Source organism: Oryza glaberrima, chromosome 1 (genome assembly GCF_000147395.1).
Source record: "Oryza glaberrima chromosome 1, OglaRS2, whole genome shotgun sequence".
In the NCBI taxonomy this organism is placed as follows: domain Eukaryota; kingdom Viridiplantae; phylum Streptophyta; class Magnoliopsida; order Poales; family Poaceae; genus Oryza; species Oryza glaberrima.
Window position 1 is genome coordinate 35,639,810 of NC_068326.1, and position 18,282 is coordinate 35,658,091.

The 18,282-nt window shown below is 40.4% G+C and overlaps 3 protein-coding genes across 4 annotated transcripts; 1 reads left to right on the forward strand and 2 right to left on the reverse strand.

Annotated features, from left to right (window-relative positions):
• Positions 1-4,902: 4,902 nt before the first annotated feature.
• LOC127756350 (fructokinase-1) lies at positions 4,903-7,671 on the reverse strand. Its single transcript, XM_052281712.1, has 4 exons — positions 7,047-7,671; positions 5,799-6,131; positions 5,499-5,615; positions 4,903-5,406 (listed from the first exon to the last, which is right to left on the reverse strand). The coding sequence occupies exons 1-4, from the start codon at positions 7,437-7,439 to the stop codon at positions 5,278-5,280; spliced, it is 972 nt and encodes a 323-aa protein (XP_052137672.1). The 5' UTR covers positions 7,440-7,671; the 3' UTR covers positions 4,903-5,277.
• A 3,442-nt stretch (positions 7,672-11,113) lies between these two features.
• On the forward strand, positions 11,114-13,571 carry LOC127786050 (uncharacterized). Its single transcript, XM_052313379.1, has 4 exons — positions 11,114-11,436; positions 12,168-12,226; positions 12,593-12,774; positions 13,219-13,571. The coding sequence occupies exons 1-4, from the start codon at positions 11,265-11,267 to the stop codon at positions 13,292-13,294; spliced, it is 489 nt and encodes a 162-aa protein (XP_052169339.1). The 5' UTR covers positions 11,114-11,264; the 3' UTR covers positions 13,295-13,571.
• A 62-nt stretch (positions 13,572-13,633) lies between these two features.
• On the reverse strand, positions 13,634-17,624 carry LOC127786035 (uncharacterized). 2 transcript variants are annotated; one of them, XM_052313363.1, is made up of 7 exons: positions 17,121-17,624; positions 16,205-16,276; positions 15,874-15,941; positions 15,575-15,722; positions 15,386-15,469; positions 14,812-14,958; positions 13,634-13,930 (listed from the first exon to the last, which is right to left on the reverse strand). In XM_052313363.1, the coding sequence occupies exons 1-6, from the start codon at positions 17,316-17,318 to the stop codon at positions 14,818-14,820; spliced, it is 711 nt and encodes a 236-aa protein (XP_052169323.1). In that variant the 5' UTR covers positions 17,319-17,624; the 3' UTR covers positions 13,634-13,930; positions 14,812-14,817. The 2 variants fall into 2 exon arrangements, with proteins under 2 accessions (XP_052169323.1, XP_052169328.1); XM_052313368.1 differs by having other exon boundaries at positions 14,872-14,958; positions 17,121-17,623.
• Positions 17,625-18,282: the final 658 nt, after the last annotated feature.

The following is an 18,282-nucleotide window of genomic DNA, read 5'->3' on the forward strand; positions in this document are numbered from 1 at the left end:
CCCTCATCAGCTGCACTATGCAGAATCCTAGCCGTGGATAGCAAACGTTAAAGCACATCATATATGCGTACCGTGTCGCGAGCCGCGCCCCGCTACGATCTTTTGGGCACCCGATTGGTAAAAAAATCTCGTGGCAGAAACAACGTGCCACGAGCACTCGACTCGTGTCATCGCCTGCCCATGGCCCATCCGGACGAACTGAAACAGCAAAAGGCCCAAGCGCTCGCTCGTCTCGGTTCGGTCCCAAAAACGACGGGAACGGGAGCGAGAGAGAGAGAACCAGATGCGCTCATGCTGCTGCAATGGTTTGGCCTTCGGCGTTTGTACGCGGCAGCGGCATGGTCGTCGTGGTCTCGTATGGACCCGTGTGTGTCGCGATTTCGCATAGCGAATCGATCTCTGAAAGCTATTTGCACGGCCCCGGTGAATAAGAATCGATCATCTGGGGCCACCGGTGACGGCAACAGTGGTGTCCGACCGCACAGTGAGAGATCAAGAAGAACAAACCTTCTTTACAACTTTCCTTTCTCTTCTCACTGTTTTGATTGATTGTTTGCTGTTATTAATCATTCATGTGACAGAGATAGTTCCGGTTGGTTTTTTTATGCGAGCTGCTTTCTGCTTTGGTTGCCTTGTGATTAAACCAACGGTGCGTTAGCTGTCTGAGGTGATCTATGAGCGAATGAAGGGGCTGAATAACCAACGGAGCGGTAGCTGTCTGAAGTGATCTATGAGCGAATCAAGGAGCTGGAGAATGTCAAGTTTGATTTGAACATTAATATGATACTATTATTTTAGCTAATTGCTGATCTGCATTTCTATTTTGCTTCCTAGGTAAAAGAGCAACCAGAAGTATTATTTACTGTGGTTTTGTATACACTTTGACAAATAAAGAAAGCAGGGAGAAAGGGCAAGAAAATGATTGTAGGAACTGAATTATCAGTTTAAATCGTTACCTGAAAGCCCAGTTCGTAAACAGTACATGGGTTTTCAGTCATCAAAACAGCAATCTGTCTATTATATTATTAAAACAGCTTTGGTTCGCTATGGGAGCTAGAAATTCCCACATTAATCGGAGAAAAAGAAAAAAAAAAGAAAAATGTGAGTCCAAGTAGAATTACAATTTAAAAATAGCTAAAATTCGGAATTAAAAATAAGTAATATTGGAAGAAGTTTCCAAATAAGAACCCAATACGAGATTAATCAAAACTCAAAATAAAAATAAAGTAAAATCCAAAATTAGAAAAGGAAAGGAGAGTACAAGTAGAAATACAATTTAAAAATAGCTGACATTCGGAATTAAAAATAAGGAATATTAAAATAAATTTTTATATAAGAACCCAATATGAGATTAATCAAAATTCGAAATAAAAATAAAATAAAATCCAAAATTAGAAAAGGAAATGAGAGTCCAAGTAGGAATACAATTTAAAAATAGCTGAAATTCGGAATTAAAAATAATAAATATTAAAAGTAGAGTCCATATAAGAACCCAATACGAGATTAATTAAAATTCGGAATAAAAAAAATAAATCCGAAATTAGCATAAGAAAATAAAAAGAAGAGTTTAAGTAGGAATACAATTTAAAAATAGCTGAAATTCGAAATTAAAAATAAGCAATATTGAAAGAAGAATGCATATAAGAACCCAATACGAGATTAATTAAAATTTAGAATAAAAATAAAATAATATCTAAAATTAGAAAAACTAAAAGAGAGTTCAAGTAGGAATACAATTTTGAAACAACTGAAATTGAGAATAAAAAATAAAAACATTAAAATAACACAATACAATATGAACTCATTCGAAAAAAAAGGAGAGTCCAAATAGAAGTACAATTTAAAAATAGCTGAAATTCGGAATTAAAAATAAGTAATATTGGAAAAAGTTTCCATATAAGAACCCAATCGAGATTAATCAAAACTCGAAATAAAAATAAAATAAAATCCAAAATTAGAAAAGTAAAGGAGAGTCCAAGTAAAAATACAATTTAAAAATAGCTGAAATTCGGAATTAAAAATAAGGAATATTGAAACAAATTTCCATATAAGAACCCAATACGAGATTAATCAAAATTCGAAATAAAAATAAAATAAAATCCAAAATTAGAAAAGAAAATGAGAGTCCAAGTATGAATACAATTTAAAAGTAGCTGAAATTCGGAATTAAAAATAAGAAATATTAAAAGAAGAGTCCATATAATAACCCAATACAAGATTAATTAAAATTTGGAATAAAAATAAATAAATCCGAAATTAGCAAAAGAAAATAAAAGAAGAGTTCAAGTAGGAATACAATTTAAAAATAGCTGAAATTCGGAATTAAAAATAAGCAATATTGACAGAAGAATCCATATAAGAACCCAATACGAGATTAATTAAAATTTAGAATAAAAATAAAATAATATATAAAATTAGAAAAACTAAAAGAGAGTTCAAAGTGAAACAACTGAAATTGAAAATAAAAAATAAAAACATTAAAATAACACAATACGATATTAACTATTTTTTTTTTAAAAAATTGAAATTAGAAAAAGAAAAAAAGATTTCAATTAGTAATACAATTTATAAATAACTAAAATTTGTGATAAAAATAAAGATTATTGAAAGAAAAGACCATCTAAAACATATAATGAGATAAATTAAGTAACATGTCTATAAAGGAGTAGAGTGGTGGCAGTTGATATGAGATATACAACACCAAATAGAATCCTAATGACGATTAAAAGGAGGGACGTCAGGCAGGCCGTGAAAACGAGTAAGGCGGTTGCCGGGACTTCTAGAAAGTAAAAAAAAAAACAAACCCCATTGATAATCATATTCAATTTTTAAAATCTCAATGACAATAAAAAGGAGAAGCAGCGGGCGGGGTGTATAAGAGTATAGTCGCAGAGCCGCCGACGGTTGACGGGACTTCTAGAAAATAAAAAATAAATTCCAACGATAGTTATGTTCGATTTTTAGAATCACAATGACAATAAAGAGTTGGCGGCGGACGGGCTGTAGAGGGGCATAGTGGCATCGTTTGATGGGACTTCTAAAAATTATAAAAAGTGAAACTACAAGTCCAATTTTTAAAGGTTTGGAACTTCTAAAAAAATAAAAAAATCAATGATAATCATATTCGATTTTAAAATCCAATGACATTAAAGAAGGGAGGCAGCGGGCGAGTCGTAGAGGAGGGGGGCTGCTGCTGCGCGCGTACGCGCCAGCAATTTAGCTGGCGCGTGCGTCAGTGGGCCCCCGCGGCCTTTTCTTTCGTTCTTTTCCTTTCTTTTTTCTGTTCGTATATTTTTTTCCCAATTTTGACGCGCGCGTTCTTCTTTTTTTCCGTTTCTTTCCTTTTTTTTAATCACCTCTTTACAAATACAGAATTGAAAGTTTTTAATTTTGGTTTGAAAGATTTCAAATCTTCACTTGAAAGTTTTCAAATCTAAGTTGAAAGTTTTCAAATATGGGTCAGAAGTTTTAAATCTGGATTGAAAGTTTTTAAATATGGGTTGAAAATTTTCAAATCTAGGTTGAAAGTTTTCAAATCTGGGAGGAAAGTTTTAAATTTGAGTTCAAAGTTTTCAAATATGGGTTGAAAGTTTTAATTGTGAGTTGAAAATTTTCAAATCTGGGTTGAATGTTTTCAAATCTAGGTTGAAAAGTTTTTCAAATTTGAGTTGAAAAGTTGAAAGTTTTTAAATTAGAGTTGAAAGTTTTAAATTTAGAATATAGTCTTAAATTTGAAAAGTCAAATAAAACGACCAAACGCTAATACAGAGGAAAAAAAATCTAAACTAATCATAACGCTAATCATGTTTCCTAATACAACCTATAAACGATACGTGGTCTCTCTAGGCGAAAAAAAAACGATGATGCGACAGCGCGATGGTTTGGGCCGCGTGAGACAGATGGGCCAGAAATACGCGCGACATAAGTTTATGGCGCGTACGCGCTAATTAGCAAAACCAGTAGAGGAGTACAATGGCAAAGCCGCTGATGGTTTGACGGGACTTCTAGAAAGTAAAAATGAATCCAAACGGTAATTATGTTCGATTTTTAAAATCTCAATGACAACAAAGAGAAGCGACAATGGATATGCCGTAGAGGAGTATAATGGCAACATTTGATGGAACATCTAGAATTTATAAAAATAAACCCAACGTGACAATAAACTCTAAAAACTATAAAATCCAATTTTTAAAGGTTACAAGAAGAATGAATAGAAATAGTGGTAGATCAAGCAAGCAAATAAAGAAGGAGATGAGCAACTGGTGTGACTTTTAAAAACTATATAATTAAGAACACGAGGATGAAAAGATTTGGTCTTTCAAAGTCTTAAGATAATGAGATAGCTAGATAGCTATTTAATAAATTTTAAGTAAAATCATACTAAAAAATATATGATTTTGTTTGGGTGCTAGCCGCGCAATTGCACGGGTCACCCAGCTAGTTATGTATGATACGGCAGATAAAACATGGGAAAGAAGTTATCTCTTCCAATATCATTCATATGAAACACAATTGCAGATCATTCTATATCCTCATCAACCTGAGATTCCTGATGCCATGCCACAACTCAACAAGGTAAGGCACTAGCGAACAAGATCAGACCTTCAGGCTTCCAGCCGAACACATGTGAAGTTGCATCCACCTCATACCACACCAAACACCAGGGCAATTTTTGCATCATATATAGAAGCTAATAATGAAGCCTCACATGCATATACTGATAGTCTGACAGCCATCCAGTACAACCCATGAACCAATATTTCAGAAATATCTGATATACGGTACCAGTGAATTTCATATCTCAGCTACCAAGACAATTGAAATAGCTATGAGTGAACATTGAATATCTCTTACCAGGAGCATCACTGCATCACAATACTTCCAGGCTTCCAGCACTGTGTATGATCACATAAGAAGTAACTATAATTCTGTTTGTCTGACAAAATTTTGGACCAAACACTACTCTTATAATGGCAAGAGCACCATATACAAATGGAACTCAAAGGAGTTCATACAGCATGGAACAAGGATTCAGTTGAAAAAAAAAAAAGAATGATGCACTACAATTAAGGACCGATTATTTAATCATATAGTAGAAACTGACATTGAACGGCTCTGCTTATTCAAATTAGAGTTCCAAATCAAAAATCCTGCCAGGAAGGGAAGTTGGCAACAAAAAGGCAGGCATCTTGGAGTACCCCCCTGCTCCTGATCCAGATCAGCATACAATACAATTTGCGGAAGCTGAAGCTAGTGACCATAATGCTACTGATCGATCTAAGCACTCTCCATCAACTTCAAGACCTCAACTTCGGTGGGCAGTGATGGGATTGCCCCTTTCTTTGTGGCGGTGATTGCTCCGCACGCATTGGCAAATTTAATCGCTTCCTCAAGCTTCTTCTGATCCTGCAGAGTCAGCAAACATCAAATTAGTTTAACTATAACCACCTATTTCTGTAGCATAACAATACCAACAAAAGTGCTTGACAGTAACTTACTTGCAACGATGATGGATCCTGGACAATTCTTCGCAGCAGAGCACCAACAAACGCATCACCTGCACCTGTTGTATCAACTTGCTGTACTTTGTAGGATGGGACAGCTCCGCGGAAATCCTATAATCATAGTAACTTCAGGTCAGTACTAAAGCATAAGCCTTAAAAGGACTGGGTGGTGACTATGCGAGTTTAACAGTAAATGCAAATTTATAGAAGCCAAGAACTCAATGGGTTCTGCTTTGAACGAAAAGAAAAAGCAATCAGCAGTTTAGCAACTTTATTACTCCGAATACAGCTTACCCTGGCATAGTACTTGCATCCTTGATCTCCAAGAGTCACAAGGAGGAGCTTCATGGTAGGGCGCCATAGCTTCATGACAACATCATCCTCTACTGAGTCAATGCCGGTCAAGAACTCAAGCTCGACCTCGCTGACCTTGACAATGTCTGCCTGGTCCCAGATGCTCAAGATCTTGGTGCGAGCCTCCTCACGGGAGGGCCACAATGCCTCCCTGAGATTCGGGTCATAAGATAGCAGCGCACCAGCTTCTTTCGCAATCTCCATGGCACGCAAATGTGCTGACCGGCAGGGCTCAGCTATCAAGCTTATTGATCCATAATGGAAGACGGCAGCCTGGTATACAATGTAACTTACCATAAGAATTGCACACAATTTCCAATAGACTCTACACATAAAGGCACAAATTTAACCATATTTACTGAAAGGCATGAAAAAATTGAACCATCCAGCAATATTTGATATGCAGTAGCTATGTACCACTACTTAATTCCACATAGAGAGGTAGAAATGGAATCTCTTTTCAACCAGGCACATATCCAATAAACAAATATGTAGTTGAGTAGTTCTACCTTAAGTCACAGGGCCACACACAACACGTTGCAAACGTTTCCCACAGGTTGTATCAATCATGGTAGGATCCTGAACTACTTGACATCAGTTGGCATATGCTCAATTATTGTGCACCGCAAAGAAACAAACTTCCCCGTGCAGTCACTATAGATGCCATGGCTAAAGATCTCTACAGGGGTATAGCTCATGCCAATGGATCCAAGAAGTAGTGCATGTTTGAGATGTTCGACAACGGCTCTGCTTTGGATTACCTATTTGTTTCCCCAAATATTGTGCTTGTTTGGATGAATCACAGAAGGCACATGACCAGATCCAGGAAAAGAACAAGTAGCCAACTAGAACGCACAACAAGATCCGACCAAAACCAGCACGAAATGCGCCTCTTTTGCCCAAGAATCTTTGGATTCCCACGGAAGATTCAACAGCAAAGCACCCTAATTACACGCAAGGAAAAGGACACCTTTAGGCGCAATAAACAAACAAAGAGCAACCTAAAGCGCACGACATCGATGCAAGCAGGGAACGCGTCCAGATCCAACGAAAGGAATCAAGAAACGGGCGAGAGGTTCGGTTCAACACGCGCGCGACGGGATCGGGTGGAACGGAACTGCCTCCTCCGCAGATCGCGGAGATGAGAAGAACACGGAGGGGGGATAAGGAGATCAGCGGGGGGCTTACCCTCTTGATGAGCTCGACGTTGAGCTCGGCGTGGGTGAGGAGCATGTCGGCGCTGGGGTTGCGGTAGAACATGAACTCGCGCTCCCCGTCGGCGCGGAGGGTGACGAAGGCGAGCGCGGTGCGCGCCCCGGCGTCGAACACGACCCCGCCGTCGTCGACGCCGTTGTCGCGGAGGATGGCCGCGAGCATCCGCCCGAACTCGTCGTCCCCCAGCTTGCCGACGAACGCGGCCCCGCCGCCGAGCCGCGCCACCGCGATGGCCACGTTCGCCGGCGCCCCCCCTGGCGCCTTGACGAACGCCGGCGCCTCCGCCAGCGACACCCCCGCCACCGTCGGCACGAAGTCTATCAGCATCTCCCCGAAGCTCACCACCAGCTCGCTCCTCCCCGCCATTGCACCCCCACCAACAACAACCACCCTGCTCGCGCGCGCGAACACAAGAGGCGATGAAAGAGAGAGATCAAGATTCGAGAGAGAGAGAGAGATGGAATGGTGGGGAATTTCTTCGGGTGAGGTGGCGAGGCGCGCGCTTATATAGAGGGAGAGAGGAGATGCGCGTCTTCCTCGGCGCGCGGCGAGGGTGAGATGAGATGAGATGAGATCGGATGGCTTTTGCAAGGGGGTTTTGCAGTGGAGCTTGAGAATTTATGGGTGTTGTTGGTGTTGACCGGTGTCCCGTTTGGTTGCTGGAATCATATCAAACCTAGCATGGGAATGGCACCCTGAATTTCCATTTATGTTGGTGAGTTAGGAAGTAGATTCCATGTTGTGTATATGAGTCATGTATGTAATCTATAACTCTCATATAACTATTTAGTTGTTAAGTATTTCTTTCTTCAGTGTTACTTGACGTTTCCGATAAGTAAATATTGTTGAGCGCAAGTCAAATTCACTGTTTAAAACGCCATATATTTTTGTTCGGAGGGAGTATCTTTAGAAAACACAATAACATGTTTTCTGGGAAAAAAAACATAATAAGAGGTTAAGTCATTTTGCTTAGGTTACACAAGTTATCTAAAATCATTTTTCCCTTATCTAGAGAGTTAAGTTATCATTTTCCCTTAATGTTTTGGTTACATAAGCTATCTTTTAAAAAAAATTCATTGGTTTTCGAGTCGAGCAGTTGGGAGGGTGGCTAGCTGCATTGTTTGTTCAATCGTGTTAAAGCCACCTTCTTCTTTTGGAGTGGCAAACGACGGATTCAGTCGGTACGCTATTGCCGGTATGTCACGGTAGGTTGTATGATACCATGATATTTATCGTGAAGTGAAGTCATCGTATTTAATACGAGTTGACAATTTGCTAGGCAAGGTTTGGATGAACCTGGTTCATTGTAACATTGGGTTTACTCTTTGATACGTTTCATGTACTTTGATCGTTGGTCAAATTTGTATTTTGATGTGTACCGAGTTAGCCAATTCTTTATATTATCTGTTGTTGCCAACAAGCAATCTTGTGTTTGTAGGGCTTTATGGATCCTTTTCCAGTTATATCGATGAAAAACTTTTTTCGTTATGTGTTAAACAAGTTATAGCATTGACATTAGAAAAAGAAAGTTGAGAGGAATGCTCCTAATATACTGGCATAGCTGCCATTACGCCACATGAAAAACACGATCAATCACGAATTCACAACACTCACCATGTGATACGTGTGATGGCAATCCCCAGCGGTTCAACATCCACGGCTGAGGATTCGCGGGTAGCAACCTCGGTTTGAAGCCAAAAGGCAACCACTACCGTCCAGCTCTACTAGGACGGGCCCACCAAGCTGGGTCCGACGTGTCATCGACGAGTGGGCCCCACACAGCAGGACAACGAGGACGAGTGGGCCCCAGCATTCACCCCCACGAGGCCCACCGACAGCGACCCAGGCGGCCGCGAAGCCGCCACCGAGGACTCGTTGCGTCAATCCCCGTGGGCCCCACGACCTTTCTGGCCGTAGGGCCCACATGGCATAGAGTGTCCCCCGGAGATTCCAGGGTTGGGCTACGCGCACACGGGCTCCCGCACCCACGGAAAAAGTACACATTGTTTTTGCCCATCCTGACGCCAATGAACTGTCTACGAATGATCTTTGATATTCCCATGTGTTGTTTATTATGCCAGTTGCCCATTTTTAACATCGAATTCAGCGGTCGATTTGATGTTTTTCTTTGATTCTTTTGTACTATATTTGTTGCGATGTTCTTGGTCTGTTCGTCCTTTGATTTGGAAGTACTCTTTTTTTCTTTTGGAGCATCAAGAGAGATAGTATGCCGGTATATAGTACAATGGGAGTGACGGGGTTTTATTAGCCATGATTCGGATACCTTGCATTAAATATGAGATTCTGAGAGAAAGAGAAAGAAAACTGTCCTTGATATCGACACTATTATTATCTCGACGAAATCCGTAATTCAATTTAATTTCGGTGACCATATAATCATGTTGATGGCTTGATGCTGACCAGGCTGAACTACAGAGAAATGCAACTTGCCCTTTATTATTGCCTGAATAATAAGTTCTCTGAAAGAAGAATTTAGACATGAATAATGCAGCAGCTCGTTCTTGCCCTGGCAAAGAGGGATATGTAACTTTGACCAGATTTGCACTGTTCTTGCCCGGTTTATATACGATCTCATTCCTATCTGATCAGGACGGCGCTGGCAACAGTTTGGAAAGCATATTAGCACGCGTACATATCTAACTGTCGAAGCAAGAAAATGTTCGATTCGTACACAGTTCAGAAGCAGCTGGATAAGTTGATCATTGATGATATTAACTTGCTACCTTGGCTTTCTTTGTGTCGCCGCCGGTGTATGAAAATATGCCGAGATGGGACGAGTTCGGCAGGAACTTATCCCGTTTGGATCATGCATGAATGCACAGGTTTTGGACTTCCGGTCAGAGTTGAACAGAATCACCGATGCTTTTGCATTCTGGTCATATGCAGGCAGCCAGCCAGCCATATGCTGTTCAATCTTCAGAAGCTAAGAAAAGGAGAAAGATAGGCAAGAATCATGGATGTTGTGTTCTTATCTGCTACGTTTCTGTGCTGAGACAGCGAGAACTTGGATCAGCCAATGCCGATTTCCACATGGTTGAGGCACAAGAGTCTAGCTAGCATCTAACAGAGCTCTTATCTTCCTCTGAATTATGGACAGTTCGTCTTGTAATATTCAAGGGACCAATGCGTGCTCTGACTTTGCTTCTACTAACTTTCCACCGATCAATTTCTATGTGATTTCAGCACAAGGGAAGTTCTGTTGTTTTCAGCTTGACCTCACGGCACGATCACCGGCAGCATCAACATGACAGTTCAGAAAGTCTCATGAATTATGCAGCACGACCCAATCGTATCTCGTTCTGTAAAGTGTCCTTTGCGGTATTCAGAATTTCAGTTCAGACGCCAATTCTGACTTCACTTGCAAGGGGTTTCAGAAACAAAAAAGGAAATGTAAAAAGAGAGGGAGGAAACATCAAACAAGCTGCGAGCTCATTCTGTGCTGTTCTTGACTGACCTCTCATCATTCAGAGCACAATCAGATGAAAAAGCTAACTATTAATCTATTGTTAGCCGACATGATGCACAGATCTACCTGGGTGGGTGACCACTCATGCTAAACCACCGACCATGTTCTACTGATTTCTTAAAACCGGCGAAGAGTTGCAGATTCAGGGGGGGTCTGAATTCTGAATCCGCATGTCTCGGCAGCAGTTTTCACTTTTCAGGGACTGTTTGCCACTGGTTTTCTCTGAGATTTTTCTCGAACGATTCACTTGGGGAATTTAAAATTTGTTCGTAGAAGAGAGTCTCATGTGGGTTGTAACATGACATGTCTCCAAATATGAGACAAAATTGCTTCCAAAGGAGCAAAAAATCTGACTAGGAAGATCAGCATACGCAAATTTTAAATTGCAAATGAACATCACATATTGGCAAAAATAAGAACAAAAATAAAAATCGCCAAATACGGTATAGGGCTCTGCGTATATTTCTCGTACGGCCCAATTATGCAGTTGAGGCCCATCAAGCGGCCCACTTTGGTAAAGAAGTGTAATATTTCTGTCGCGGAGGGGCTTTTTTGCAAAATAGGAAAGGTAGCGGGGGGCGAAGCCGAGAAGGTCACCGCCGCTGGTCGCCGTCGTCGTCGTCGCCGCCGCCGCCGCCGCCGTTGTGCTCGCGGGAGCTCGAAACCCCACGCTGGTCGCGCGGCGGAGGAGGGAGGTAGGAGGGATGGGTCGATCTGTTTACGTGGCGGCGGCCGTCGCCCTGGTGCTCACGAGCTGCTCCGTGCTCTGCCTTGGCGCGGAGCGGTTCGGGGCGAGGGAGTGCGAGGAGCTGGGGTTCACCGGTCTCGCCCTCTGCTCCGACTGCAACGCCCTCGCGGAGTTCGTCAAGGACCAAGGTATGGGGGTACCTGTGGATTCCTCCTCCCATGTAGCTGCTGCTAGTATTTGCGATCTGAACCGGGAACGCGTAGGAGCCTTTCGGATGCGTTTTTTCTTTTCCTACGCCTTGGAATTGTTTGTTGTGAATCTGTTAGGTGTGATCTGGATCGAAATGTTCACTGAATTTCTCTGATTAATATAAAAGGAAGCTTAATTAGAGTGGGAAAAAGTTTTAGAACACAAAACCATATTGGTCGATTTGTGCTTCTTGGATGATAACTTCCTCAAGGGAGATTCTGCGCTGTGTCATTAAGAAACCGTGTTGTTTTGTTATTGGGATATTGTGGATTGAAGAGCTCATCTCGTCCTGATTGGACTGGAAAATCTTAGGGTTGTCCTTTGGTCTGCAGACTGCAGCTGTAGGGTGGTGTCAAGTATGGAACTTCCCTTCTTTTTTTTTTTTCCTTTTTACTGTTTGTCTCTGTTGTTTCGATTAGTCTGTCGAGTAGCATTCTGAAGCTAGTTGAATCGGAAAGTTGATTTATTTTTCGACTTAACTAGAAATTTGGTTTATTATATTTTTATATCAGATACACTATTTGCTTCTCTGATATGAAATCCATTCATTTGCTTGCTCTGTTAGGACTTAGGATTCAGTCTTCATCTACTGGCAAAGCAAATTCATGTGGATTCAACTAGTTGTGTCAACCAGCTTTTCTGATTAATTCATTTGCTTGTTTGGTTGCAGAATTGGTGGAGGACTGCCGTAAATGTTGTACAGAGGATTCAGATGATTCTATCAGCAAGGTATGACAGAATGAACTATGAAGCTCAATGAATTAAGGGTGACAAAACTGATTTTGCTTCTCATAATATGCAATCATAACTTCTTTTCTTTTATGGGTTTAGGAGCCATTTTCTTCCGATTTCCAACACATTTGATTTGAATGAATAGTATTTGGATTATTGAACGTGTACATTAGAGGTACCAAATAGCATGTTATGTCCATGGGATATTGTTATTACAATTCATTAAGGATGTTGTACTGTGCATATCCAACATCTAACTTATCGGCCGAGTTTTCCAAGCTGAAGTGCTGAACTTCAGTCTTACCACATAGCAGCTTGCTTCCATTGGATTTAAACATAATACCTGTCTGTTTTCTATTGCAGCTCACATTCTCTGGTGCAATTATTGAGGTGTGCATGAGAAAGCTTGTGTTTTATCCAGAAATCGTGGGCTTCCTCGAAGAGGATAAAGACGACTTCCCTTATGTGGAAGCTCGTTATGTCTATGGCTCTCCACCAAAGCTCATTATGCTTGATGACAAAGGCGACCAGAAGGAGACTATAAGGTAAATTGGAGAGCTGTCAGAATAAATTTCTTGTTATCTAAGAGGATGATGCAGATTTCTCTCTGAACCTAATTAATTACTGGCTGACTGGCCTCTTCACTACTGTTACATAGTTTGCACTATCATTTTATTACTGATGCAATAGGCAACGGTTTATTATTTTGATTTTGCATGCATACTGCTTGGTTGGGATCCGAAAGTAGTTATATGGACATAAATCAGGCTAGTGCACTGGTAAGAGTGCTATGTTGAGGTTGCAGTAGCACATTGAGCACTAGTTCAGTACTAAAAAGTGGCTTGGATCTTCCAGCACACACACGATGTATTAATTGGTTTCACTCTTATAATTCGATTTTTCTTTCCTTTCTGCTGAATATGATCAGTTTATGTCAAAAGGGAACCAGTGTTTCCATTCATTCAACTAAAAACCAATTGAACTTGCAGGATCGACAACTGGAAGAGGGAGCACATTCGGCAGTTTCTCAAAGAGAAGGTGAAGCCAGTGAAGTCAGACAGCTGAGCAACTGTCCTGAGCCAATGCAGAAGGCATTCCCAATGGTATTTGGTTATCTGCTAGCAAAAAAACTCGCTGTCCATGCTGATCTGTTCCTAATTCTGAAATCTGAATAGCATATGTAGAACACCTACTGTTTCCACAAGAGAGGCTGTTGTATGGCGTGCATTGGTATTCAGTAGTCACCCAAACATAATCAGTGTAATTCAGGATTCTTACATATGCCTCCATGAGGCTATATTTTTTTTACCTCAATAATGACTGGAGTCATATGCATTATCAATTTACCATGCTCGATATTTCGATATCGACCACTTCTCTTCAGAAAGAATTAACAGCTGGAAAGACACTGAAATTTTTTAAATCAATTGTTCTTTTCTCTAAAATTCAATTTCGAAAACATAAATGTTTTGCCGAAGGGGGTGGGTCGCTCTCCTATGTACAGTTGAGCTTCACGAGGGCCCATGGTCTAAATCGGCAACTACATCTTGTTGGGGGAGAAATTAAGCCAAATCTTTCGCAGAGGCTCCAAGCAAAGGGAGTTTGAGTTACTTCTTCACAAGCTTTTCCTCTCGTCTCTCTGTGATGGTGTTGAGTTGTTTTGAGTAAATGCTTCCAGCCAGGTTCAGGTGGCCCCTAAACCTGCAGAGAAAACCATCCTGATAAGTTAAGTCATTTTCATTCTGGATAAATAAATTTCACTTGTGCACATGCAAACAGCAGAAAGATGACTGAAGAACAGTAGTGTGCTGTTTGTACTTGCTGTTTTGGCATGTTTTGGACACCCTCTCTCAAATTAATGCAAATATGCAACGTATTCGAGAGAATAGCAGTGACAATGTTGTGGAGAAAACCCAAGTGGCTAGACTGAGCAGTATTACAGATTTCAGCAGTGTCCAAATGGCCTTTACCAAGTCAAGGTGGCTAGCTAATCTGGTTGCTCAATATGTGGCCAAATTTGACTTGAAAAGTGAACTAGAGAGGCGAAGGAAAAACCCTGCCATACGAAAGCTTTGGCATAGAAGGCGAAGAATGGTAGCCAAATCTGCTGGTAAGGCAAAGTTTGGCTCTCATGGGTACCAAACCAAACAGCTAAATGCAGCATTATGCCAAATGTCAATATATAGAAATATATAACAGCTTAACTATATTGTCCATTATATACAATGTTACTGTTCTAGATCACTTGTTCTTGCCACTGTCTACTACTCCCTCCATTTCACAATGTAAGACTTTCTAGCATTCTCCATATACATATAGATGTTAATGAATCTAAACAAATACATATGCCTAGATTCATTAACATCTAAATGAATATGGGCAATGCTAGAAAGTCTTTCATTGTGAAACGGGGGAAGTAGATTATTTCTTATACAAATATAAATTGTTGCATACCATTCAAAGTAATGTGGTACAAAATTTCAGACTAGGAAATCTTCTCACCCCCACTATTCATAAGAAATATAAGCACAGAATCAAAATGATGATATATTAAAATTGTCATCTGAATTTGAGTTGCTCACTATATCTTAGCCAAGGTGACAAGCTTGCTTGTATCTGCATTGGTAGGAAAGGAAGTATACCTGTCTTCGCCTCCGGTGTTGAAAAGCATAACAAGAACGGGCTATAACATAACATGGAAGAAAGAATCCTGCGAACTGAAGAGTTGCCTGAAAAGGAAGGAAAGATTTAGTGCGAGATGAAAGAAAATACATATTTCAGTTCTTCACATCCTAAACAGACTGAACAAAACAAACAAAGAGATAAAAAGACAATGCTGGAAAAACAGTTAGGTCAAATTGAACTTCATTAACTCAAGTTTAGAGAGAGAGAGAGAGAGAGAGAGAGAGAGAGATTCCTGAACAAATTTGAAAAATAATGTGAACCAGGGTTTTGCTCTGTATTTCTAAATTCTGAACGGAGAAAATCCATTTCAAGTTTTTGGTGTGCCTTTGGCAACCAATGATGAACATGGCTTTTTCAGCAATTAATTATTTTGAGCATTGGGACACCCCAAAGGCCCAAACAGAGAGTGGATCATCCCATTTCATAAGAGCAAGTAAAGCATAAATGAGAAGTAAGATCTGTTGAACTTACGCTAAACAACACTGTTGCATCCTGCAGCATGCTAACATCTCTCACAAACACAACTACATGGCGCACAAGCAAAAGTAACATCAACTGCATTCAAAAGTTAAAAAAAACATTGTTAGTGCACTGTACATCCCCTCCAGCACTTTAACAATATAAGAATCGGTTTAATATAGAAAAGATTCTCAAACGTACAATTAAAACAACAGTTCGGCAGCATGTGGCACCACTTGAATTTGAGGACACACAATCATCAAATTCAGCTTGCAGCAGCTGCTGCTCTGCAATGGCAATGGCAAGAAAATGCGAATCATGGGGATCAATTCGTCCAACCCAGCTTTGCCTGGTTATAAACAGAGAGTCATTGTTACAGGATATCCAGAAACTGGAGAATCAACAACCGTATTGCTATGGAAAAGTTGGGAGAAAACACCACATAATATAGCTGATTTTTCACAATTTTGTCAAAGCATAAAGAATCATATGAGTAGTACCTAAGATCCATGTCCATTTCAGCTGAACAACACTTGGTTGGAGGGAGGACATAATTTGGAGAGTAAACCTGTAAAGCATTAAAGAAATAAATTAAATCTGAAGGCTCCATTGACAATATTCATTCTCTTTTTCCTCCACATTGTTCATTCTGCAATGCATTTGGCCTGAAAATGTATTTGCTCATTCACAAACTACATATATTTACATCAAGCACCTCAGGAACATTTCACGCAAAAATGAAAAAGAAAAGGAGCATGTTCATCTTGAAATGGAAATGTAATTACTGTGTGATAGTCTTGCAGGTTGTAACAGAATAAAACAAACGCCCACCTGGTTGCAGATTTCACATGTGATGTTCCCCTTCTTGTCACACCATCTTTGTATGCATTTCCTGTGGGCGAACTGCATCCAACCAACAGCAGTTGACCAACATACCATTAGCATTCTCCTCAGCAGGTGTAAAACAGCGTGAGAAAACATTGATTTGACGACTGAATCAGGAAGGGATAATTGGATAAACATGGACTGTTCATTTACAACAGGGGAAAAAAATCATATGACTGTTCATCTCTGCGAAAGAACAGCGTGAACAATACATCACCAAAAACATATTTTAGAGAACCCAATCGACCCTGAGGGCGCTCGTTTGATAGTTTCAGACTTTCAGCCAATTCACAAGAGGGAGACCAAAGGAACGGAATAAATTCAACTCGTTGATTCTTCAACTGACTTCAGAATTGAAAAAAGGTCACTTGAAGTCACTTTTTTTTTCTTCTGAAACTGAATATTTAAAGTTACTCAATAGAACTTTCGTTGTTCACTCTAACTTCCAAGCTAGAGCCTAAATAGAGATGAATTGTTGGCCACACGATGAACACGGACAGTGGCAAGAGTCCTCTCACACAAATTCCATCAAGAACCAAAGAAGGAAAAAACAAGATGTGCTCATGTACCTAACAGATAACGCTAAAAAGAAAGGGGAAAAGAGAAGAGCAAAAAGCAGAAATTGCAGCAACATGATTGTAAAAGGAAACAACATGAGAAACGGGTAGAACAGAGAAAGAAAATCTTGGCATTTGCTCATCTCTCTGAAGAACACAACAACAACCAAAAATAACATCGGATTTCCACTCCGATTTCACCAAACACTCACCTGTGTTCCTCAGTCCTCGCAGTTTTTCAAGAACACCCAGGAGAAGAAACAAGAAGCGTGAGGTAGAGAGATAGAGAGAGAGGGGGAGGTCACCTTGAGCGTGCCAGTGCAGGCGCAGGGGGAATCCATGGCGCCCTCATCCCCTTCCTCCTGGCATATCCGGCACTCTATCATTCCCTTCCCGTCCATCCCCATCCCCACCCCGACCTCCACCTCCACCTGACCTTCTCCACCACCACCACCACCACCACCGGAGCAGCCATCGCCGGCAACCTTCTCGGTGCGCGCCATCTCTCTCTCTCTCTCTCTCCCTCGGAGCAGGTCTCAAGAACGAGCCAAAAGGCGGGGCCTTTTTTAGCTTCCAGGACACCTACTCCAAGAACAAGACTAGTGGAGGGAGAGGAGAAGAATGCACAGCTGCACCCTCCTCCCCTCTTGTTTTTTATTCTGCTTTTTGATGGAATTTTTTGTATCTTCTCCTTCCTTGTCTAAAGAAGGAATTTTTGGAGTGTCATCTCCTGTAGCTGCACTTGTGTGTGTGTTTTTATTTTTTTTTTTCTTGTTGAGAGGCATGCAAGCTGCAGTTTTTACTCATGCTTGCTTGTAGCTTGCTTATTTATGGGCCTCCAATGATGAGTGAGTGATTGGGTTTGTGGGGTTTAGTGGACAATGGGTAACTTCCACTTCAGCTAGTGGGACTGTGGATGATGACATTGAAACAACATGCCACTTTCTAATTACTTTCTCTCCTATAATATTATCATCGTCTCAATGTATATGATAGAAAGATGTATATGATAGAAAGATGTGTAGATATGTTTTGCTTTTGTAACACATAGAAATCGTGGTTTTATAATTGTATATGGACGGAGGGATGTCTAGGTACATTTTTAAAAAACACATATAAATACTTATATTTTATAATGGATGTAAGTATATTTTTTTGCATTATAGTTTTAAGCTTTTTATTTAAAAAATCGTTCTTCTCCTACTGTCTATCAATGCTATACTTTTACCAGGTGACTGAATATTTGTGTGGATTATGAAATTTTAGGTGGGTTTAATTAAAGTGCATTAGTTCTGTTTTTGCTGATGTAAGGTTGTACTGTTTGTTCCACCTTTTCTGTTCTGCTGCTTACTTTCTGTGCTGTTTTTATGGTTGGATCGTTGTGGTTAGGTGGTAGCCTGGGTGGGGTTCAATGTTGCTTTGTGAATAATACTCCCAAAATCTGTTAAATTAATTACACAAAGCAAA